This window comes from Lonchura striata, chromosome 12, assembly GCF_046129695.1.
Source record: "Lonchura striata isolate bLonStr1 chromosome 12, bLonStr1.mat, whole genome shotgun sequence".
Classification (NCBI taxonomy): Eukaryota; Metazoa; Chordata; class Aves; order Passeriformes; family Estrildidae; genus Lonchura; species Lonchura striata.
Window position 1 is genome coordinate 20518773 of NC_134614.1, and position 26228 is coordinate 20545000.

Consider the following 26228-nt stretch of genomic DNA (forward strand, 5'->3'; position numbering starts at 1 on the left):
TGGGAACAGCTAGGGACCTTACCCTATTTCTGCACGTATCTCACTGATTACTGGAAAAAGGAGGAAAAAAGCAAGAATGTCAGACAGTCAGTGGTCTTACAACATTTCAGTGGTGTTGCAGTTCTTTCCTGGCAGACATTTTTCAGTATCAATGATAATAACAAGAAAAATTTAAGGAAAACTTGATTTGAGCACACCAACAGCAACCACATTCTTTTAGCTTGTGATCACTCTAGCTCAAATAGACAAGATTTTTTTTCCCCCCTCCCTTCCTGCACTTCATTTCCAGGTAGAGTTTGTTAAAGCCTGAAATCCCACCTGAACTTTGGAAAGTCTTAAAAAAAAAAAAAAAAAAAAAGAAGAAAAAAGACCCATACACAAATATTTGGCTAAGTGACCCATAGCAAATTGCGTAATGCCAGTTAAAAGTTGTGTTTTCTAAGTATCAGCCCCAGAGGTTTTATCTGAAATAAAATCCTGATTACTTCAGATTCTGGAGGCAAACTGTGACCTCGCTCTTCATCTCCAAATTTGAAACATTTGTGTTGTGCCCCTTGATAACGATGCCTCTTGCTAGAAAGCAACTAAATCCTTTCAAAAAACTTGTTTTTTCTATTTCATAAGGTAAGAAGGCCTCAAATGTGCATATAAGAATTAGTTCAGCCTTGAAGCTAAACTTGGAACTGCAGTGCTCTACCAAGCAAAAATGACACATCTCCAGGCATGCAGCTGCATGCCCAGCGATGCTTCTGTCTGTAACCATCCCAGTCCTCAATCCTATGGTCATTAAATGAGAACCAGTATTAGGTCAGCACACAGAACACAAGGAATTATATCCATTTCTTGCATCCTTCTCTTTGGTTTGCCTGGGAACACGCTCTGAGAGCTGGGGGCAAAGGGGAGAACTGCACTGATGAGTTTTACAACACATTGTCAGAGAGATTAAATAGCCCAACTCTCCTCAACCTCCACTTTATCAGCCCTACTTTCAGTAGCCTGGAAAAAAAAAAAGGGAAAAAAAAAAAACTAAAACAAAACAGAAAGCAAACAAAAACCCATAAAAGAAAAAGAAGAAATATGATTCAAAATAAATTGAAAAGCCCAACTTGTAATAAACCTGGCACTTGCCCCAGGCTTCAGGGATGTCTGAGACTATAGACTATACACTCCACAGACACAATCTGTAGCTCTTATAGGGGAAAAAAAGAGATATATTTGCACTATTTAAAACAGGTTGCAAATATAGTTTATGTTTTGAAAATGTAGGGAGCACGGCTAACAAAATACAGAATGCAGCAACAAAACAAGCAACACTATCCTACAAAACTGTCATTATATAATGTCACTGTTTACACTAAGCCTCCAAAAGATACCTTCTGTTAATTTTTTTTTAATTAATGGGGTGCTATGCAGTTAAATAAACTCATGAAGAGCATTCACAACTTCTGCATTTTTACTTCAAATCCCAATCTTTATTTACAACATCACTGTTATAAATTACAGCAGTACTGTTAACATTCTTCTCACTTGCTGGGATACCCAGTGGAGCTCCCCTGAACATAATGCAGGAAACCATGGCATTTGAGTCTGTTCTTATTTAAATGTTTTTAAGTCAGAAAAAACTCCACTGAAATCAGGGGCTACGCTACTGAAAACAGCTGCAATTCTGCTGCTGCTCCTCAGGCACTGCCAAACAATCTCCCTACATGCAGCGTGTCTCCAAATAAAGTTAAATTAGTTCTAAAATATCAGCAATCTATGCAACTTCTTATTAGTGTGAAATTACTTAAGCCTTAATTCAGCAAGGTACTTAAGCACATTCCTAATTTTACAGGCATGAGACGTACCAGTGACCTTAATCAGACTAGTCATGCACTTACATTTAGGCACATACTTAAAGCATCTTGCAACATTAAAAGCCACCATGAGGAGCAGTTCCTCATGGAGCAGTGAGTTAAGGGCTGCTTTGCACACTACCATTTTGAGATATATGTATTTTTGCTACAAATAAGTGGTTGCACTACTTATAAAACAACCCTTAAAGTATGAAGATCACTGGAGGAGGAACAGTTTTTAATAATCTGAATAACATCAATCACTTGAAACAGACTTTTAATTCATATCTGATGCTTGCTGGAAGCCTTTTGCAGTGTATACACGTGCTGGCTAACAGCTTTAAAGCATTCCTGTGTGGACCTTCCCTAAACAGCACTCCTGACTGTGGAACTTTACTGCTTATGAGTAAGCATAAGCAAATATAAGGGGAGAGTGCACACCTACGAAAACAGCTGCGAACAAACACACCACTGCTGAATTTTCACAGAGATGCAAGGCTAAAAATCAACCCAGCAAACATATTTCAGAAGCTCCATCCCTTCAAAGAGCCCACAGAAACCTAAACGATTACTGCCTGATCCTAACTTACCAGGTGAAGTAAAAGCAGCTATTGTAAAACAATAAATAAATACAGAAATAGACATGGGCAGCCTACAGAGGACTTCTGGATTTGGATGTGCACGTAACCCAGGTGATTACATGTCTAATGACCCAGCTTCTGCATGTCCATGCTTGTACCTGCACACACAACAGCAGAGCTCTGGGTGCCAATGTCAAGGTGCTCTGAGGACTCAGGTTTATGCAGTTATTTATCAAAGTCCTCAGAGGCAAAATAAAACAAAACCAAGACAAAGAGAAAACAATCTCAGCAAGTGCAACTAAGTAGCAGTTTCCCCTTACCCTTCAACAGTTAGAGAAAATTTAGGGCTTGTTGGTGTCAATAAGTAGTTATAACAAAGACATTAGCAATAGTGAGGATAGAGAATGCTGCATGAATGTTCTCAGCATGGTTCATTGACAACTGATCTAAAAATTGAATTATTAAGGAAAAAAATCATTGATTTTAAAACCCAGGCAAGGTAGCCAGCCTATGTTAAAACTTATTTAATTTTTCCAGCACTGTTTCATTCCTAAGCTCTCAGAGCCACAGCTTTTCCATTGAAAAGCAAAAGACATTTTACGCACAATTTTCCCTCTACTAGAAAGAGGTATATTGTGCCCTTCAGTGAACATAAAATTGATATTATCGTCTCTTAGTTTATATCTCACTACTTAACCTTCAGATTAAAAGTTATTAGATTTGAATGACTAAAAAGACATCATGTCACCTTCCGTTCAATGCTGGGAGAAGGCAGAACTTGGGGGAAAAGTCTGAATGATAAAAAACACAAAGTTACTGGGAGCATAAAGTTGTTTTTCACAATCTCTGATGAAACAGCAGAAGCTCTACAAATGCAGTCATCTTTTCACCATGTTGTAATCTTCAATTATGAGGGTATACAATACAAAATCAGGCACAATCCAATAGCCTGCATGGAGTTTAATCTATACTTTCAAATGGCTCCTTCAATAGCAACAGCAGTTTAATAATTAGGCTTTATGTCTCTTTGGACAAAATGACTCAACATGGACGCTCCCTTAAAGTCTAACAAACAATTTTGGTCTAACCCAGTTATGTCAATATGAAACAAAGACTTTATCTTGGATCTAATTTAGCAGTTTTGCTTTACAGAGATAAGTTCACATCATGATCAATGGGACTGTAAAACTCCTGATGTGGTCTGTAACCTCTCTTCATGGGTTTGCAAAATAACATGAAACCCATTAAAAAAAAATAAAATAATATAATTTCTTTAATTTACACTGCGATATATTCAGAGTTCTTTTGATCTGCCCAATTAAAACAGCCTCTCAACAATACACCAAATCTCCCATTTCTTGTACATTTTCCTTGTCTTTGAACATGAACAAAATCTGAAGAACCCACATATTCCCTCTGGAGTTTGATTCCCTCAATCTAACACTTCACATCTCAACATTTCAGGAAACAACTACTGCCAAAGGGCCCAACAGTGACATCTTCACACAGACACCACAAACAGCCCAACTGCAGGCACTGACTTGGGCACAGACCAGAATCTAGTCCAAATTTCTTTTATATATGAACAAAATCGTATTTTTCACTTGCAAACATTTACTGGAATAAAAGCACAAAACAGGATATAACAGGAAAACCCCCTTCTTTCCTTACTGGTGGACACATGGCAAAACTAGTATTTATCTAAATTCTTCAGAAAGCTTGAAGTGACACTTCATAATTACAGTATAGTACAGCTCAAAGACGAAGTAAAGAAAAGAAACTTCCTCACAATTCTTTACATAAACCTCCTCCTTCTTTCTTCACATACCAGTTGCATTTGTATTTCTATTCCAGTTTGTCATAAACAAGGCCACCTTGTAACCCTTTTTATCAAGCAATCTATGCACTACCTAAAAGTACACTACACTCCATCAGACAAGCTATAGGTTTACATTATCCAAACATTCCGATTCTGCCTGCTCAGCGCAGCTTGTCAATAAATGCAAGCAATTGCAAAACAGCAGTGTGTGTTTTTTTCCTTAAGAGAACACTGATAGGAGCCTGCCAGTTCTGCAAAATAAACCCTTTGCAATCTCTGCAGCTAATCTGTCAACAAATTACTATTAAAGTCATACCTCCTCAAAGTTCAAAAGCTTTCTGGATTAGACAAAGATACTGAGTTTTATACTCGTGGGGCAGTACTTGAAGTTACGGTATCAAAGTGGATCTGGCTATTGATGTGGAGAGGTTTGTATTTCTGCCACCATGCAACACAGCACTTGGTGTCTTGCTGCTATGCATCAGGATTCAACACTGTAATCATTCTCTTTGTTCAATTCATAGTCTTGTTTCACTGCTAATAACGTGAAGAACACTTTAATGAATAGTCCTGAGGATAAAAATAAAATGCAATAAATAATATTTATTTTATAAGCTTTAAAAAAAAAAAGGACTGTCTAGGACTGAGGCATCAAACCTTCTATTTGAGTAGATGTCAGAAACCACTGAAGCAACTACAGCTGTGATCATGAACATTAAAAGGCAGTTTGTCCCTATGAGTCTTTATTTATTACTGCTTGGTCGGGAGGAGTCACCCCATCATTACATCCCTTCTGCCCAAGCTTCCCTCACCCAGCCTGACCTTCAGCTTGTGGGTCACTCCAACACCCATTCTGCACCTCCCAGAAGATTTTCATGATGTCTCAGAGCCAACAGATGTTGCCAGACTCTGCCTGGTACTCTGTTCCCATGTTTTCTGTTCTGCCTCCGTGGGCACTCTGGGATGAAGCTCCTGAGCCCCATTACCTGACCCCACAGCAAATCCCTGCTCCATCTCTTTAGGAAGTACAATGATCCAGGTAACCTTCATGCCTGCCCCAGACTGTATAAGCAGGTCACCAAACCCATTCCACCACATCCTGACAATCACTGCCATGAGATGCTGAAGGCCACCTCTCCCACCCCCAGCAGGTGCCAAAATACTGTGAGAAAAGGATCTTTCCTTTATGCTTTGGTTCCAAGGGTGATTCTATATGCATTTCCACTTTTACCCAACTCTTCCACAGACACACCATCCCTGAAGAGTCACTTGCATTGCTTTGCCTTTCTTACTTCACCAATATAAACGTCAGTTGGAGTTACTTGGCTTTATTTTAAATAGCAGAACTCATCCTCACATTTGCTACTCCCAGCTTAACAGTACATTTTATGAGATTGCTAATGCTAAAATAATTGAGCATCACATCACTGTCTGTCTGCTTGCATGGCAGAATCACCCTAACATGACATGGGAAGCATAAAACTTGTCCTACAAGTCCTCCCTGTACTCACAGCAAGAGTGATCACACCATACATTGCTCCTGCAAACATACGAACATCTGTGGTGTTCCATATTTTTCCATGGTAAAATATTTACAAGTCTGCAAACCCATTAAAACTTCCTAAGAAACCCCTGCAGTATTTCTGTTTTCCTCTCTCATACTAACAAAGCTATTAGTCCTAATAAATTCATAAATGTCACCAAAAATGTGACCCCAAATTCAGCACAGATGCTCTCACAAGCCATTGTACACACAGGTTTCACTGTTCTGCCACGCTCATCATGGGAACACAAAACTAACCACAGCAGCAAAGCTCAAACTACCCACCACTCATTTTTAATTTTTTTTTTCAGACAAAACAAGTGCCAGGTGGCAAAATGAAAAGATTTGAATGAATGCTCTTAAGAAATAGCTGTTTAATTCAGAACTCATTCATTTGTATTGAAGGAGTGTTTTGTAGAACGCATTCTGTTAAGTGACCTGAGAGCATATGTTGTATACGGAGAAACATCTAAACATTATGCTCCATGTTGTATGTGTATCTGTAAATGCTTGCATTAGCTGTCTGAAAACAACGGGGTTTTCTTCTTTTCAGCATTTAAAAATGTTTTCCAAACACCAAGGTTGATATTTTTATGCTAGCTCTGATTACCCTCTTATTGTTATCAGGATTGGGTTTGTTGGCCGTTTTTTTATTTAATAACTCTTTTAAACTTTTCAATCAACTTGCTTTATAAAAGATAAACTCCATGGAGAAGTTAGTCATCAAAACCAATTAACAGCAGAATTCAAACATAGAACATAAAGGTCTTTGAAGAACTTGGAGAAAAGCAAGATCCCCAACCACATTCACTGTACTGGCAGAGGATAAATAAACTCCAAGCTAAAACCAGAGCTGTGTGAAAGCAATCCTGAGCCTGGCGATCCTATCCCCAGCCCTGAGCACTCAAGTCTGTGTCTGGCATTGTTTGGGGAGGGCTGGAGGATTAGGAACAAAAGGGTGCCACTCCTTAACTGACCACATGGGCGTCTGAATGACACCAGCCATTGCAAGCGAGGTGGCAACATTATGTGAGACACGCTGAGCTCTTGGGATGGCCACCAGCCTCGGGATGGCTGTGGAGGAGCCCTGGCACAGCGTTAGTTAGTGGTGGAGGAGCAGAGGTCAGAGCCATTCTGGTCCACCATGTGTTCATGTCTGCATGATCCCCCCTCCCTGCTTCTCTCTGCACAAAGCCTTACTGGAAAATTCCATAGTGCTCCTATGGAAAACACAGTGTAATTAACTCATTTTGATACTAAGCCTTTTTTAAGATGAGACCTTTGTGTTGAACATATTTTACTCCTCTTCTACTGTCCTATATTAATCAAAGCTGTAACCCCTGTTGTCTTTGCACTACGAATCAGAATGTGCCCCTGGCAAAGAATGAGGGAAAAGTCAACAGGAATTAAGTTTCAGTGCAACTGTTTACTCAACTGTGGCCTGCAGTTATTGAAATTTTATCCATGGTTTTGTGTGACTACTGCAGTAATGAATTCAGCATGGCTGTGATTTTCTCACTGATGGTATTCTCACTTCAAGTAAAAACCTGTAGGACGAAATGATTGAAACAACCAAAGTCTGTGCATTTAGTATCATCCATTTTTCTGACTTGTTTAATTATGGCAGCTTTCTGTCTTAGCCTGGCAAATGGGGTGCCCCACTCCTCCTGAAATCTTCACTTTGCTTTGTTTTTGAGCACGTTTTTTTCTTCTCCACAACAACCTGCTAAAAAGATCACTGTACACTTAGGGGAGTCTTAACCAGATGCCAATCGCTTATTTAAAAGGTTTTAAGAATCCTTATTGCATTAGAGAAAGTGAGGGTTAGGCGTGAGTGTATTCACCATGGCTCTGCTGCAGCCTTTGTTCCCAAACACATTAATGATACATGCCCGGCACTTTGGTGTACAATTTCCTCAGAGGGCCTCAGAATTTTATCAGGGAAAAGAAAAAGCCAAAACGTATTATGCGGATAATTTACACTGGTGAGTTTGGTCACTTCCCAGAAAACACACTAATTAAAATACCAAGGCAAAATGTACGATTTGGTTCAGATTCTTCTGAGTTGAGGAACACTGACATGGATGTATTTATTTATTTATTCTAACGTTCTGTGCAGCAGATACCTCTGCAGCCTTCCTCGCTAATAGAAAACATTCTGTTGATAGAGGTTGCTAGGTTATATTAAAATTTGTTGCAAAAACAAAACTTAACGTTAGCGTATTTTCCACCCAGTGACATATTTTGGAAACCAGTTATTTGTATACAGCAGTTCACCCAATCACTGCCACCAGACTCAACACATTCAGGCAACAGAAGCAAGCCCTGATCTTTGGGTGTTTCCAGGGAATGATTACAAAAAGGATCCCTGAAAGAGAAGTCCAAGGTTTCCCTTTACACCAACGTCTGCAATCCCCTACGGGTGAAAACGCACAGAACGTCACGGGCGAATCCTAAAAGCATCCTCTGCCTGGCAAGTACAGAGGGCTTGGGAGTGGGGGGGTTCAATGCTTCATGCTTCTCCTGTAGGTAGGAAACTTGTAATGCATCTTACAGTACCTGCTGTTGCTGGAGATGTGCTAAATCTGCAGCCCCAATTTCAACGGAAGGTGTCTCGCCGTTTGATCTCACTTCCCGCAGGCTGCACTCTAGTAAATGGTTGCCACCGCTCGCTCCATTCTGAATGGCTGAACCGTTACTTTTTGTCTCAGTCCCAGATTCTTGCATCATGACTCAAAAACCTGAAATAATTTAGGGGAGGGGAGGGGGAAAAAAAAAAAAAAAAGCAGCTGTTAAAACAGTTGCTGTATATAAGGAGACATGCCCTGTTTTAAATCCTGCCAAAACTGTAAACATATGTCATTTTCCTTCATACGATTTATCTTTCATTAATGGTTCATGCTACTAGTTTATGTTTATTTATCCGTTGGTACAGCTATAATTTTAGTAAGTTAGTTCTCTTCTAAATATAGTATTATTTGCTCAACATCTTTTTTCCCTTAGAGAAAAAAAAATATTTTTGAACGAACACACAGAATCCATAATTAAATTTCTCTAGTTACATCTGGATGCTTTCCTTTGAAACAGATGAGTCATTCTTGACAACATATGATGGACAATATTAAAAATGTGATATATGCTGTGTAGGGGCATAGAGGTGAAGCAGAGCATTCACTATTTTGGTTTTCACTCATACCATGATAGCGCCAAATTAGCACCTTTTATTACTCTGAAGCAATTTAAGCTAAATCTGGGATGTGCTGAACCATCATCACTTTTCATTTCAGGAGAACTGCTACAAATGCTCACAGAATTACTCTTGTTGGCCAAGGTTTTGGCTATGGATTTGGATGCTCTAATGGCATTACAGTGAGGAGATTCCTGTGTTATTTGGCTGAGCATCATCTCAGCAGCCACAGCTCCTTCCAGCCAGCCCTCTCTACTGACTCTTGGTGCTCACCAACAGTGTCAGTGGGTCACAAGCCTTCAATGAGGATGAGTACCAATCTCCTTACCCCTGGGATTTACACACCCTTAGGAGCAAACACCAGCATTGGTGCACAAGACTCCCCACACAAATCACACATGCTGGTTTTCAGCTGCAAAGAGCTGCCTCTGAGATATTATGATGACTTGTTTTAAAAGTATTTCCACCTGCAAAGCCACAGCTTCCAGGATTTAAATTATCCTGTCTGACTTCCACCAGCCCATCCTTCCTCTCCCCCTCACTCAGGGAAGATGGGGAATGGAAAGCCAAGCTGTGTGTCCCAAGCACGCTGCTGGCCCCACAGTAACCACATGGACATGTGAGCCAAATGTCCCTGTGTGGGGTACTTCACCTCAGAAGGAAGATGTTTTATCTTCAAAGAAGAACCCATTTGAATTCAGTAAACCAAGAACATGGATGGTAGCAGGACAGATTCAAACATTCTGATTACATTTAAATAAATTTCAGCTGGTCTATGGAAACTTATTTCAACCTGTTTTGTTAAATCTTCACATTATGCCAGGGAACAAAAGGGCTTGGAAACTCATTATAAAGCTTCTGTGAACTCCTGTGTATAAGCTCTAGAGATCTAAACAAACCTACAGCTTTCCCAACACCACTAGGAAATGCTTTTGGATTTTAACATGATCCTGCTCTGATACACACCAAGTATGGTGTGTTTTTCATTTTCAGCACTGTAAGGAAAACCCATAAGTATGATAAGGTCTAAATAAGTGTTTACATCTAACAGGCAAGGCTGGATTACACACCAGGAAGTGATTGCATGGCACAGGTTGCTTTGGAAGAAGACACAGGAGTGAGAATCCACAGACAGCTCCCAAGTCACTTAAAGACATACCAGGCAGTTTTTATACGTTACACTGCTAAAAAAAGGTTTTACCTCTTTTACCCCATGACAAATCAAAAGGAAAGAACTGATGTCATTGTTTTCTGCTTCCACACGAATCTGGAGTCAGGTCTCAACTGGAGAAAATGGAGCACTACATCAATTAACCCCAGCAGCAAATGAAGACAATGACCACCAGGAAATACTGGGTTAAGAGGGTTAAACCCAGAGACTCATGCCTTTGTCTGTTTTGGAGTACGACAGTAATGGTGGGTGGCATGTCCCCTCCATGGGCTGAAGCTGATGTAGGAAGGACACACTCAAAAATTGGTGGAAGGTGCCTCCAGCAGCCTTTGTGGTGAAAATATGCTAAGACTCATGTGTCAGAACAGTAAAGAAGTACATCTCATTTTCCAGCACTTCTGATGCAACAAATGGGAAGTGAGAACCTGGATAAATAAGCAGTAGGGTCAGAGGAAGCACAAAGCAAAGCTCTGACAGCAGCAAGAAGAATGTGCACCACTGAGGAGCAGATCCATCACTGCCTGATCACGATTTGTTGGCTTGCCCTTCTGAGCGAAATATCTCCAGGACACAGAAAATAATTCACACCCAAACTGGTCAAGAAATTATTTATTGTCCCTAGGACAGCAAAATGGTCCTGGAAAGAAAAAACAGTAGAAATTGCAACAATTTTTCTAACCTATAGGACTAAGAAAAAAATAGATTATTTATTGTATTTGGTCAGAAAAAAAGATCATAGTTCTTGAGAACCTTTTCCATGACAAATTTCATGCTCTGTTTTACCTTTAGAAGAACCCCAGCCAGTTACCAGCTCAGCTGCACAGGGCCTCCACTGGTTGTGACAACCCTATGGATCCCAGCAGAACTGGCAGCAGCTACCAAAGAAATGAAGCTGGAGTTTGCTAAGGGACCATGTTTAAACTTTCAAAAAATTATTTTAAAGCAGAAGTTAACATCTTTAAGCAAAATTTTTTTAAACACCAATTTACAAGCAGTCAACTTCTATGTAACTTAAACTAGATGCCTGTATAAAACAAAAGCTCTTTGTTAAAATACCTCCGATAGAAAACTGGTATATCAAGGGAAAAAAAGATAAAACTGTTTATTTCATCACTGAAGTCAAATGTGAACTGACATGAATAATCACAGTTTGGTTTGATCATTAAGTGTCATGTCATGAAAAATCAACCTGTGAGAGCTTTCTGCAAGAATGATTATTATTTGTCTTTTTGAGCACACCTAAATGAGCTGAGGTGATCGCACACCGAGGATGGCTGAGATAATTGTCTCTTTCCAGCACAGAGGAGATGAACTTACAGGAGCCTATTACTGAAGTTTGTCATTCAAAATTATGAAAGAAAAATGCAAAGCAAGGTTGACTTTAAGCAACATAATTCCGTTCTGTGGGAACTGAACTGAAACTCCAGGTGAAGTATCACAAACTGTGATTCTGGTCTGAATACAACCAACACAGTCCTGGAAAAGTTGTTATGCATAATGATTTATTATAAGAAATAATAATACTATTTATTATAAGAAATAATAATACTCCACAACTACTTCCATGATAGGCAGAAACACTGGTTCTGACTTAAGAAATTTAACGGCAGAAGAGCCCACGTCTATCTCGTGTTCTAGAAAGCAGAATGATTCTCTCATCAATTCTGCAAAGAAAAATGCATTTTTAGCACTTAAAATATGTGGGTTGTTACCAGTGTAAGTATTTTTCTTTTTGCTATATATAGAAAAATTCTATGATATTTCATGTTATGAGGGATACAGAATGACTCTGAATTATTAAAGGTGATACAAGATGTTTTTCCCCTATGAAGGGACCAAAGGTAGGCTGCAGTACCAACAACAGCTTGTGAAATTTTATCCTGAAATCAAGGAGCACATAATAAAAGAACTGTTCTGACTTAATGTTGACTTAGTTTAAAAATTTCAGAAGAGTGATCAGTTTCTTCAGATTCCCATTTTAACCTGCACAGAACTTTTTCTAGCTTTGATGCACAGCCAAACAGAAAGTCAAAGCTCTACAGCTGGGCCCATCTCTTTGGTGAATGTGTTATGTTCAGGGTAATGGAACAAAATTTCAGTGAAGTGAAATCTATAGGCACTCTGTGAACAGGAGGACAACAGCTAATCATCTTCCAGATTACTTGGAGAAAAGCAGGGGACAGCCAATTTCTTAAAGACATGGTCAAAATTGAGAAAACATAGATCAGATGTGAACTCTGCCTGACACAAAATAATCTAATTAATCCAGTGTCAGTTTTCTGAGGTAAAAAAAATAGAACCGAAAGGAATCCTAATTCTGAAAAAGTTCTTTGCTTATGCATTAAAAATGCATCCATAAAGTCCGTAACACCAGATGCTGCTGATACACACCTCAGCTCCACTGGCCTATTAAGATGAGCAAGGTTAAGCATGGAGATTAGTAGGCAGGAGGTGGGCGCTGAAGTGTGCCACTGCTGCAATTCTGCTACCAGTATAGTTTCTGAAGACTAAGCAGCATTGTTTAATGTCAGCATGAGGGAGGATTTACTGACTGAAGCACCTGTCAGAATAAGGACCCACTCCAAGTCTGAAAGACTAAGGGACTGATAGTCAGATGTCTCTAGATGCCTCACCATACACGAAGGCATCTGGTAAGGCATTTTTAAGATTCCTCAATAAGCACCAATCTATGTCTCTAAGCATATCTTCACCTTTAAAAAAACACCCCTGGGGTCTTCTAGCCTTAAAATCCCTGTTTAAATATGCTTCCAGACTTAACATGGACTACAGATTCACAATGTAGCTTGTGTGTTTCAAAGTTTCTTTGAGGTCCATGATTATATTTCAGATGTTAGTACTTGGAGGTGTTTACAAATACATATATGCACATAAAGATCATTAGGCATTTCTAGCCCCTGGGATCAGTGCTAGAGCAAAAATGTTGTCATAATACAACCCTTCTTTGCCTCATTTGTGAAAGATTTTAAGCTAACAAAAAGTTCAGTCTTTATTCCAGGGCAGTTAATTAAGGTTGACCAAGTCAGGCAGAAGTAAATTAACTTGGCTGATCAATTATTTATATGAAGCAGAATAAATGCCCTTAAAGAATTTGGCCCAGCCATGAAAGGACATGTAAATTAAACACAACACAGATTTATAAAATGTATTTCTACTTTTATAGGCAGAAGAGTCAATGCTAAAATCAGTTTTAAGTGAGTGATCAAATCACACGATCTAGCCCGAAATTCTCCAGCAAGCGTTGTAGCCATACGTGCATGGTTTATAAATAAAAGTTCTACCTATTTGTCACAAGCAGCTCCCCAAAACAGGCTCAAGAATAATTTTAGAGCATTTATCCATGTAATTATTAAAAACAAAACAAAACAAAAAAAACCCCAAACGCGGTTTGGAAGAATTCCACAACAACATAACACCGCAAAGACAGGATTTTACCTCTTGAAAACGAAACGTGCTCCGGAGTGCAACCAGCAAGGGAACAGAGAGAGCAGGAGCAGAGCTGCTGCTGACCCACAGCACAGGGACAAACACCCTGCAGCACCAGCCTGGCACTGCCGGGATCCGACACGAGGAACCCGACAGCTTTCCCAGGAGACCCCTGCCCCACTCACAGGTGGTCTCTTTTAGTCCCGGTATCTTTGGAGCAAGTGCCCTGCCAGGGAAAGCACCTCAGGCTCCACATCCCACCACCAGCAGTGAATTTTTCCAGGAACGTGTTTTGATGTCCCCCAGCTGAAGCCAAAACACCCATCGCCTCCAGCTGACACCCCGTGCCTAGGCTGGCGAGGCTGCCAGCAGCACCATCCCGCCATCCATGAGTTCAGTAAAAGAAAAAGGATTCACTAGTGGAAATTAAAAGCCTTGTGTAAGGTAAGGCTTGATGTGCCGTGGGGGAAGGCGTACAGATGTTCAGCTGCTCATTTACTAAATTACACCATGTCACAATTAACTGTGAATCAGCCAGCTTCACATGAGCAGCTCAAGGGCTGCCACCATGCTAAGTGCAGGAATAACGCCGGGGAGGGAAGTCCAAACTAGCCAGGTGGACCAGATGACTTCTCTTTGCCTGTGTTTGTGGTTAGCACGACTATTAGAGAGAGCTATCCCAACATATGGCATGATTTAACTAAATCAGATCATGCTGAACTCACCAGCCTTTCTCAACTTACAAACCCCTCCGCTCTCGTCATTGCAGATGGGTGAACACCCGTCATGCTTTTAGAGTTTTCAGTAGCCGTCATTTATCCTGCTGACAGGGTGTATTTTAGGTATAATTATGTACTAACTAACTATAGATCAACTGTCAGTACATTAGGGTACTTTTTGGATAAAACTTCATGCTTACCCCTTCGAAGGCCACTCGCCTACACACTACTGGTGGTTGCTGAATTGTGCAGGAGTAGGAGAAAGGAGAAGGGGATTCAAAGTGCAATTAAGGATCATCTTTAGGAATCAACCAAAATAGTAGCAAACAGAGCAAATCAGGCTTCGCTGTCCTAAAAAGTGATGCTGAGTCACGTCTGACAGCGGGGTTTGGAGGAGGAAAGGCAAACCTGGAGCAAGGCAAGGGAAGGAACGTGCACGGGATGTGTGGAAAGAGGAAACAAAGAGACAGCGATGAGGTGAAATCCTTTGATATTTCCTCAGCTTAAAGAGGTAATTCAATGCATTAAAATGGATCCTTGAAATTTCAAAGGATGAAACTCGCACAACAAAGATTGTCGAGAGTGCTATTTTCTAGGATTAGAACAAAAACGTATTGGGATTTGCTATATGATCTTACATCGCCGAGCAACACTGTACACTTGCTGTTATGCAAGCACCATCTTCCAACAGAGAATTTTCATAATTATAACAGAAAGGCGTAAATTTTCTAATGCATGGCAGTTCAAAAAGTAATCAAGAGAATGAGCCTGAGGGCTATTTTAATGTATGCAAAGCTAGTGACCCACAGTAAATGGGAGGTAGGCTTCAATGAATGCAAAGTAATGCACACATACTAAAGACCTGGTCTGATGAGGGACGGCTAAAATTAACACCCAATTAATTTCCGAATTGACAAACAAATGAAAGCCATAAATCTACTTTCTCATTAATTTTCTTGTGGTATAATTTAAAGCAGTAATATGAGGGCAAAAACTGAGCATTATCCATCATAAATATCAAAAAAGATAGCACTGTAACACCATAAATTATGCATATTACCTGTTGTTAAAAATGATTAATGTATTATCAACTTTATCGTGCACTGTATATGTCTAGACATATCTAAAATCTGAAATTTCATTTAGTGCTTAGGAAATAAAGGGTCCAGAAGAAATGGGATTACCCTCAGCACATCCTTGGCTCTGCCTCTTGATGCTATCACCTTGGCTGGACACATCCCAAGCCTTGGGCCAGTGGAACTTGAGCACACGGCAGAGGTGATGTGCTGGCCTCTCCAGGAAAGGGAAACAAATCTCACTGCTCCTGGAGCATCCCTGTGGGCCACGGCCCTGGCACCTGGTTTACACAGGGCTGCTCCCCCTTCCTGCCCTGCTGATGCTGGGGTAGAACTACTTGGTGATGCAGAGCCACAGAAAGGAGACAGAAGTAAAAGCAAGGAGCAGGAAAACATGAAGCTGTGTCTAAATTCAGGAAATGAAAAGCCCGTGCTTTCCAAAAGTGGTAGAATACAACACCTTGGCCAACAGGAGAAGAACAAAGGTTATCCAACCTCCTCCCTGTGGGTCATGATGGTTTCCAGCCTGGCTTTTTACCACCTATTATGCATTTATGTCCTCTTGCCATCCTCAAATCTCCTGAATGGCAGCTCCTGTCTAGAAGCAGATAGCCACAATTTTTAATTTATTTAACTATATGCAATGGCACAACCTCTTTCACTGTTGGGGTGTGTGGCTCACACTTCCTGGGTCCCTTCTTTCCAGCAACAGTGCATTATTATCAGGGCCGCAGCAACCTGGAATCATCTGGAGGCAGCTCAGTGAAAGGCTGACTGATGCTCTGCAGGAGCTGAAATTTAAGACTGCTGCAGTGAAGAGAAGGGAAGGGGAATCAGGAGCCTAATCCCACTTGTGCCATCCTAACTTATTGTGAAATCATCGTCAAACAACTTAAGTTGTCAGAGAACCAGTCAGTGCAGTTACCCCTAAGGAAACCTCTTCTGCTGAGGTGTTGCTGACCACAATCAGTAAGAACAGAGACTGAGCAAATCCAAGAAGAATTAATCGAAACAGACATTAAAAAGTTTGCCATTTTCTCTATTCAAAAGAGCTGGAGCTGGTCCCCATGAAAAACCAGGGCACTAAAACATACCAAGCTATGAAGACAACAGGTCTCACTCCCTTCCATGAGGTAACATGCAAAGCATTAGAAAGACAATGAACAATTCAACTTTCATCAAATTAGATTTTTGCATTCTCCCTTCATTTTACATATGCACACAGAAGTTACTCTCAGTCTCACCTTGGATAAATATACCCCTTTTGCAAAGCCAGCTCTATCTCAATCTCAGCTTGACAGCTATTAAATCCATATTCAGCATGAAGCTCATGCCATAGACGCATAAAAGCTCTAGAGCTGGGCCACTTCCAAGTGACTGGCAAATATGATGTAATCATTTACATACCATCACCGGCAGAGTGAGGTTCCTTCCTCTCTCTTGGGGAGAGCTGTCTTTCAGCCATGAGCTTGACAGAAATCATCCTTACCATCACGGGAATCATAGTTTATTTGGAAGGAAAGGAATGGCGAGTGGCCAAAAAAAACCCCAAGCCAAACCAGAAGCCATAATTCACTGAACCACACGACTCCGTGACTTCTACCACACGGACACAAGCACCATGGCACCAGAGGAGTGACTCCTCCAGCAGGAAGGTCACCAGTGCAGCAGGGTGAGGTGCAGAGTCCCCTCGGTGCTGGCCCCGTGGTCGGTGTCCCTGGGGAGGTACCCACCTGCTCATCCCAGCCCAGGCATCACAGCAGCGTGGGGCTCCCTGCTGCTCCGCGCAGAACAGGAACAGAAACTGCAGAGCTGCTCTCACAGCCAAGACTTATTTGTTTGCATGCACACTGCTCTGAGCTTGCATCACAAACTCTTGCAGTCTGCCTCACAGAAAAACAGGTGACTGTTCAACCAAATAAAAGACCAAAGTTGCATTTAGTAAATACAGTCAGTTTGTGCCAGACAGCAGCAGCGCTGCTCCAACAAGATAACATGAAACCTCGTACCAAGTGCTGGCTGTAGATGAATTAGACTCCCACCCTCCATGCACATCTCCATTAAAGCATATCTAAACTCTCTAGCAACCTCCAGAAGTCAAAAACCACCTCAAAGCCAGGTGCAACTCTAACAATTCTGCACGATGCCATTTTCACTTTGTTCAAGGTAGCAAAGGTTTGATTCATGGCAGTAACACGAGTCAATTAATGACCAGCTTGTCCACTTACACACTTCAGGTACCTCCCGCTCCCCTCCAGCCCTGACACTGCTCCAGCAGCCCAAACAACCAGTATTGTTTGGATCACTGATGCAAACTAGGGAATACAGGGGATCACATTTTTATGTCTATTTTCTTGCCTTTTTTTCCAAAGGATGAAGAGTATAATAATTTCATTTTATCCCTTCTATGAATGTATATCCAAGATATCTTAATAAATGAATTCACATATAAAGGAACAGACAATCCCTTCACATTTTAACAAATTAATTCAGATATACAGGAAAAAACAACACCTTCACACAAAAAGAGTTAACATTTCTTTCTCAAGGTCACTCAAAGAGGGTTTACTCCCTTTGTGTGAAAAGCCCTAGCCATTTACTGTTAGTGCTAACAGGTCCTGCCTGGCATTTGAAATCCAAGCCCCACTCAGAAACAATAATAAACAGTAATTTTGAAAAACAAAGATGGTGTGAGCAAGTTTTTCTTGCTCATTTTCAAAACAACCCAAAAGCAACAACTACCAGGATGGCTCTCTCTAATTAGGACTCCCAGAAACCAAAGAACAAACAGGCAGCACAGAGAAATTAGCAGATGTAAACGCAGTTTTCCAGTTATAAAAAGAAGAAAAGCAGCTCCGTCATCTCACTTGCAGGAGGAGGAGCAACAAAGCACGTTTTTAAATTTGGTATTTTCTCTCTATTCAAACAGCTCTGCTTCTAAAACAGATTTTCCTCAGATCTCCTCAGAAGTAAAGCTGAAAGCTTTGCCTTTTCCAACCCCATTGAGGGCACATGCATCAATTAAAATCTGACATGAGAGAAGGCAGAAACCAAAAAGCCCCTGACCAAATGCTGACATAGAACACAAGTCCATAGTTTTGGGGTGATTACCTGGTTCACAGCCCTATACCTTTATCCTAGACCTTCTACCTCCTTGTTTGCTCCATGCAGGATTTTCTAGCCATCGTCTACCGCTGTGCTAGTCGTCTTGCAGGAGTGCTCTCTCCCTTCTGAAAAAAGCAAACAACTGGATAGATATCATTACACTAAGGAAATCTCTTGGAAAAACCAAACAACTTGCTAATCTTTCTAGCCCCTTCACCCAAGTTAAAGATAAGCAAAGCAAACCAAAGTGAGTTTCAGCCACATTCCAGGGACAAGCTCCCCTTTTTCTCCTTTATCAAAATCCCAGCATTTAAAGGTTTTTTTCCAGACCTTGCAGGATAAACTGCTGCTCACACCCGCAAACAAAGCAATATTTGTTTAATAACTGATTGCTGCCATGGGTACAGTAAACAAGGGGCCCAGCATTTGTGTTTATGAACAAACACATCATCTTGCAAGAGCAATTTAACATTAACCAGGTGGAATAATCAACAGATTTCATAGGTGACACTCGGGGCAGGACTAATGTAAACAGAGTAGGGAGGAGAAAGGGGCCACTCTTAGGGAATCAAGGTTGAGGCAAATGCATTACAGAGTAAACAGCTGGGAAGAACTCAAGACAAACAAATAGTCATTCTTCTGACATTTCGAGAAGCAGAAAGGTTGTATGTTACATGCATCAGCTGCTGACCACCATGAAATCAAACCAGTTGGGGACCAGGCCTTCTTGTTTACACAGTGCCATGTTTGCTTATAAACAACAATTTGCTGTTACCAACCTCGCATTACTCATTGCATAAACGAGCAGATCAAGTGAAATCCTGTTAACTCTTCTGTGGATTGAGGGTTTTTTCCTCCCCTTCAACAACAACAAACAAAAAAGCCTTTGCAGTCTTGCTGTGCAACCTCAAGACAACAGGCAGCAGGGGAAAATACAGAGCTGTGCATCTGTTCTGATAAAGGGGAAAGAAAGGAGTTGAAAACACTTGAAAGTATTTCACAAAACAAGATTTACCGGCCAAACCACTGATGTGAAAGATCCATTTGCATTAAAAAAAAAAAAAAAAACCAAAACACAAATGAAAACCCAGAAAAACAACAACTGCAAAAGGTGGGGTGCAAAATTTTCATTTTCACTCCTAGAACAAACAAGCAAAACAACAGCTTTCGACACAACCCGACCCACCCAGCACGACCATGGACACGAATCGTTTACACACACACCATGGCCCTGCAGCAGCAACAAAGCCATGGTTCAGCCCTCTTCTCCCTCCTTTCTCTCTCCCACCCTCAGCCCCCTTGCCTCTGGCTCCCATCACCATTCTCTGATCTTTGTAGATCTCCCTAGCTCCTCTTTGTTAACCCAGCAGCCTCTTGGATGTCTTCTTGCAATCAAAACCTCTGGCCTCCAACTGCTCCCCACACAACATCCCTCTCTTGGCCCCGAGGCTTTGTGACTTTGGTCCTCAAGGTGCTCAGGACACCCAAATCCCCTGGGTCTGTCACCTTCCAGAAAGCCTTTCCCTCCCCATCTCTCATCCTTGTAACACTCATGAAGTTTCCTATGGCAGTGTTCCTCCAAGGAGGTTTCTCTAAATTGTCTATCCTGCACATGGATTTCGGGAGAGATCTGAAGTACATGGAGAGAAGATGGATGGTTCTAACGGTAGAGGTTAATCCAGGGCTCTGGGTTACATTCCTGCCCTGACACAATCCCTGCATGGGACCTCCATGGGTCTCTTCATCCCTCTCCTATGTAAAATAAAACCCTTTAGGATGTTGCACCAGTCAGGTGGGGTTAGTGGATGTAGTTATGGGCTGTGCCATGGGTCCTTTTTCCTCTCAGCTGTACCATTGTCCCTCCCTGGTTCACCCCTACCTTCCGATGAGCACCAGCATCACCGCCAAGCACTGAGGAAAATCATCCCAGTCTCAAATCTGTGAAGCATCCAAGGTCACAGCTGGCCCTGGCACTAATCTCCCCTCCCTTGCCATTTCATGTGCAAACAGCATGATGGCCAGAAGCCTCCCTCCTCATCATTTTTTTTACAAGTTTTAGAATATTTGTTACTTTTTTTCACAGCACAATCCTGGACATCCACAGCTGGCCAAGAACCTTCATTTTCTTTTTCAGAAAATGTTTAGCCTTTTGTTGTATTTAAAAAAAAAAAAAAAAAAGAAAAAAAAAAGGTTCAAAACCATGAAATCAGTACAACCTACTAATAAGACATGTATTTAAATAAAACCCAAATGCAGTATTGTTCAGGCAACTGCCTATTTTTTAATACATCAGGTTGACAGCATAATAGCAGGCAGGATGAAAGGTGCAACGCGAGGACGGGGTTGGCGTCCGCACACCAGGAAAACAGAAGTGCTGCCCCATTTCCTGTGCTGCAGCAGAGTATTTCTGATGTCTGGGGCTGCCGGGGACTTAACTCTGAATTAATGATTACACACAATACCCTCCTTTCTCCCCTCCCTGCAGGACAGCGAGGGCCAGCCTCACCGAACGACTGTGGGCAGGCAGGCACGGGTCACGGGGGATTTAGATATTTCACAGCAGCTTCAAAAATTTAGACACCGCAACCTGAAGGCTTCTGAAAACATCAAGCTTCACATAAAAGTCCTGATATTTCCCTACTTGAGACAACTGCTCTCACCTCAGCCGCGCTGCCTGTTCCACGCTCCTTTTCCAGCACGTAAAATCACAGTTTATTCAGTACAAAGTAACTACACTATGATAAAAACTATAAGCATATCATTCAAATGCTTTATTGGTCAAATAGATGGATGCTTTTATTAGTCCAACCTTTTTTGTAATGGAGTGCCACTGATGACCCAGTGTTAGCCTCATTCCCTGCTATTAATCACACTTCTAAGAGCTCATTTTGCTTTAAAATCTTAAGAAATTGCTATAATTTAAAGACATGGTGTCTACATAATGGGAAATGCTTCACAGATTGTATCATTCCATATAACATAGAATTTTTATGGCAATGCTGACCACGATACCAAGGCATTACAAAACTTGAATAGAATATTTTTTATATAGAAAATATAAATGTAAACTTCCTTTTGCATTTGTGGTTTGCCACATCCATAATGTTTTAATCACAGCCTTTTGGGAGTTCCAGTTTTCAACTGTATGTGGCTTACATGGATTAACACTACAAAAACACTCCCTGAACAAATATAAACAGAACAAAACAAAATTAAATGAAAATTAAATAAAATACAAGGATGGACCATGAGAGAAAGAGTGTTCAGGCTAAACTTTTACAATTTTCACATAAGGCATTTATCCTTTTGTCGACTATATTATCTCCTTCCTTTTTTGCACAGGGAAAACAGATGATGTTTACTGTGAAAAACTTTTATGACAAAGTGGAAGCATCTTACGAATTTACCTACACGGAGAATTAAATTAATATAATGATGGTCCTAACCCATATTATTAAAATGTACTTTGCAAAATGTTTTGACAATGTTGACTGCTGCAGGAGGGAAAACACATTTAAGACAATTTCAGCCAAATGCAGAAGCAGAAGCCTTTCATTTTTCAAATGCAAAGTAAAAAGCATCTTTAAACATCTTCTCATGAAAGAAAATGCAGTGCAATTATGTTATATGGCACACACAAAAGCATGTTCTTTTCCTCAGTTCTCTAACAAGATATTAGTACCTCCTGGCCTCAGGAATATTATGTGTAAATCACATCATATTCATAGTGTCTGAATTAATTATAATAGGAGCTGGAGAGAAATGTTAACTTTCCAGGTTGTTGCTAAGGATTAGCCCTTGTTTACAATTCTGTATTTATAGAACAAGAAAAATTTGTCAAATGAAGGGCAAAGAGGAAAGCAAGAATACAAATTTAGCTTTGATTTCAAAACAAATCAGATCTTGCAACCATTCCCTGAGAAGAAAACCACAGTTTTTAATGTGAAGATGCAAATGAGTCTCAGAATATAAAAATGTTTTATAATTCTGTGCATTCAACACTACTAGATGTTATTTAAAGAATTTATGTTAACGTTTCTCATCCTCGCACAGCAAGTCCAAGATGCTGCAAACAGCATCTATTTAAAATGGATTGTGTTGCTGTGGGGCACTGGGAAGCTCAGGAGGTTGGTGCAGAAGGGAGCAGGGCATTTGGCCTCCTGGCACACGACTGGGATTCATGGACTACTCCAAAGGGGTTGACAAGGCAGTGGGCAGGAGGAACAAGCCCTTGCCTTGAACAAGCAGAACACATTGATATGAGCAGATCCATCCTGAGGGAAAGTCACGACTCTCAAAACCACTGCAAAGGACACGATGGTGTTCCCAAATGCAGTGAAACTGTGAGGTGAGCAAACACCTTAAGAGAAAGGCACTCGGGAACCCAAGCGAGGTCCTTCATGCCAAACATGGTATTTCTGGTGAGCCCTGTGAAGCTGGATGGCTGAAGACTCAAAGTCTGTGGGATGGGGTCCCAGTGAGCAGAGAGGCAAAGCTCTGCAGGGACTTGCAGGTCCCAGGCACCTTGACAGAACTAGCCAGGGAAGTTTGTACTGTACTGCTCCCTATTCTGAGCATAGAGAAAGCACTTCGGCCTCCAGCACTTTCATTTCTTTGCACAAACAAAGGCACACCCACTACAATTAAATTGCAAAACCCTTTTCATTAGGACTCCTTGTTTTCACACACTTCAAACCTTCTGAGATCTGCAGTCTCTCTCATGCTGCCATCACCGTGTGCCTTGTGTGTGGAAAATTAAGCAAGGGCTCTTTAGCGGTTTCAGTCTATAGAGAAACAAATGGAAAAATGCTTTTTCCCCTTAAAAAAACCCCTGTGACCACCAACTTCTGAGCAGGGTGACTTGCAAAAACACTGGGCATCCACAATGGAGAGCATCTAACCCCCCACAATAACACAATATAAAAAAATGCACTTAGCTAAGCTTTTGTGGACACACAGATGGACTCTTTGCCTTGCCCTGTCCACAGGCTGTGGTTCTCAGATTACAGCAAAGACGGCACAACACATCAGGGAAACCAAATGTGTCTGTGCACACTGGTGTGTAAGCTAACACACAAACACACAAGTGCTACCCGAGCACCCAGCACGCCAGTTCACATCAGCCAGAACAGAGTAATCAGGAAGAAGAGGTGCCTTCATCCCCAGTTTTTCCCCGATGTTTTCTTTCCCAGGAATAGCTCCAGTCTCTGTCCAGAGCAAGGATTCCACCCATCACATTTCTGTGCAGGAGATGTGTACATGCAGCACATGTTCCTCAACAGCCACACACATGGATCCCAAGCACCCAAAAATACAGTTGGTCCTCTCCACACTGGCCCAATAGAAAAGCGGGAGAAGAAGTGTGATTTTTTTTTCACCTCAAAATTTCATCCTGTGCCTGAGAAAACTCCCTAAAAAAGCTCTGTCGAAACCAATTTGTTTCTAACTCCCCCAAGAAAGCACATATGCCTACTTTTGAGTCAGGATGCAGGAAACTGAGTTCTTACTGCCTCTTCTGCATTCACCCGTGGCTAAAGAGCAGTGCCCACCTCCAATCCACCATCAGCCATGGCTGGGAGAAGAAGAGACAACAGCAGAGAGGATCTGCAGGACACCACATGAGCCTCTCCAGCTTGCCTTGGCCAGTAACAGTGAACAATCCTGAGCACTCCTGTGGCTGCCCATACCTTTTTCATGCACGATGCCAATGCAACAGAAAGTCTCCCAACAGACAGCACTGTGGCCCCATGACCTCCCCAGAACCAGCTGTTCAGCCCTGGGCTGGGAGGGTCCTTCACTGCCAAGCTCGGCAGAGGTTTCTCTGTGCTCCAGGAAATGGCCTTTCTGGTGCTGAACCCCTGGCAGCATGTGGAGGCCGTTTGCAACCAGAAATGAGTGTTTAATGTTCAAAATCTGCACTGAAGACAGTGTCTGAACATCTCCAGCCGCATGCAGGTGCACGGTCCCACAGATGTGCTGGCTCCTGAACACTGTACAGCTAAGGCCTGTGGCTTCCTGCTCCAAGGGCTTATGAAAGAGAAGGATACACTCTCTTTACAGCCTATTCCAGACAAGACTATTCAATGTCAGGATGTACCATAAGAGGGTAATTTGCACCCCAAACTGGATTGTACGATACCGCAGTCACAGACCATATGACCTCTTCCTTTGGATTAAAACTGTTTGCACAAGTCAAAGCAGAACAAGGAGAGTAACAAAACATACAGTGTATTTTGTTCCCCACTGCAGCCACATATTTCAACTGCCTCAGCCGAATTCTTAGAGTAAACAGAGCTTTAAAAGAAAATAACTTGAATAAAGACCTTCTGGAAAGTTCTGTCTGATTATGCATGCAAGAATTCTGCTACTGCTTCCTCCCATCATCTGAAAAATAAACCAAACACCCAACTTCCACAACTATCTACAAAAGTGCTATTTCTCTGAAACATGTTACAATACTATCTGAGGTCTGCAAGCTACAATGAATGCATCTTGTTTTGCAAAATACACAGAGGAGCTCAATTAAATGAACAACTGTAAAGGAAACAGAGCTGATAAAGGAATTAATGCTCTGTGTGCCAGATCATAACATAACATCTAGGATAACAAAGCCATGTCAAACATGCAACCACTGAAGACTTTAAAAAATGAAATAACAAAGCTAAACCCCAAAATATTTAAGCACACAAAATCAGGATGTGCAAAAGCTATTTTCAATAATTGAAAGGGGAGCATGGGCAGCAACAAATGGATCTCTTGCAGCCGTTACTTCAAGACTCACAAAACACATAAAAAGATGGATTGTTTTGTAAAAGACCACCTGCTCCGCTGGCGATCCGCTCCTTCCTCATTGCCCAACCTGCGTTTTTCCAAAGACCACGCTAACCCAATTTCCCATCCGCCAAGGCATGGCTGAAATTACTTCTCAAGTGTGAGTCTGCAGCTCGGTCTCCTTTTTCTCCTTCCCTTCCTGCTTGCCTGTGCCGCTCGGGCTGCCCACACGCTGGAAGGGAGCTGCCAGCCCCGGTGCCTGCTCCGGCTGTCGGCACACACGACACCGGTGGGAGCACAGATTAGAGCTCAGCCGGAAGGGAGACAGTCAGGGTTCTGCAAAACCTCGCACGTCGGCTTTTCTCCTTTCGCAGTTGGCGTGTGAACTTGTAACTCGGAAATTGCAAGTTCCCACCAATTTTTTTGGCAACTCAAACGTAATTTTTAGGAAAACATAGTATGCGGCTTCTGGCACGCGGAACTGCGCGCAAAGACTTTTCAGACAAAATATGCAAAGGTGATGGTGTCACAAGACTTTAAGGGCTTGCTGGATGGAACATGGTTTGGAAGACAAGAGTACAAAATTCCGACTCCCACAAGCAGTAATAGGAATCTGTGTTCAAGCAGCTCCACAGACACTTACTCACAAAACAGGCATAATATCTGCATATGGAACAGCCTCAGCAATGTGATGTACCCACGGTTCTGCACCATACAGCAAACTGGGCACCTAGAAACACCTAAAACAGTCCTTCTCCTACACTTTTGACATAAAAGGCAAGACTACAGGCACTTTCTGGCAGCCTTGAACATCAGGATACTCGGGGGAGAGGAGGGAGGAAAATACTTTAAATTACAGAGATGCTAATCTCCCACTATTGATGCATCCAGCTATTTGTCAAGTTGCTTCAGCAAAACATCTGGCTTGAGCCACAGGCCTTGTGAGTAGCATGAGAAGTCCTTGTTGGGGCTGCAGC

The 26228-nt window shown here is 41.6% G+C and overlaps 1 protein-coding gene across 21 annotated transcripts in view; it reads right to left on the minus strand.

The window, feature by feature from the left end:
* The window catches only part of FOXP1 (forkhead box P1), a 380080-nt gene that overhangs the window by 156484 nt on the left and 197368 nt on the right, over positions 1–26228 (minus strand). For 17 of the 21 annotated variants that reach the window (XM_077786176.1, XM_031505960.2, XM_031505961.2 and 14 more), the window contains one exon: positions 8338–8519. In XM_077786176.1, the coding sequence (XP_077642302.1) occupies positions 8338–8508 (171 nt within the window). In that variant the 5' untranslated portion in view covers positions 8509–8519. Of the gene's footprint in view, positions 1–8337; positions 8520–16782; positions 17044–17108; positions 17434–17483; positions 17506–18486; positions 18736–26228 lie in introns of those variants that run through there. The other 4 variants (XM_021550649.3, XM_021550694.3, XM_021550658.3 and 1 more) reach the window with 4 other exon arrangements.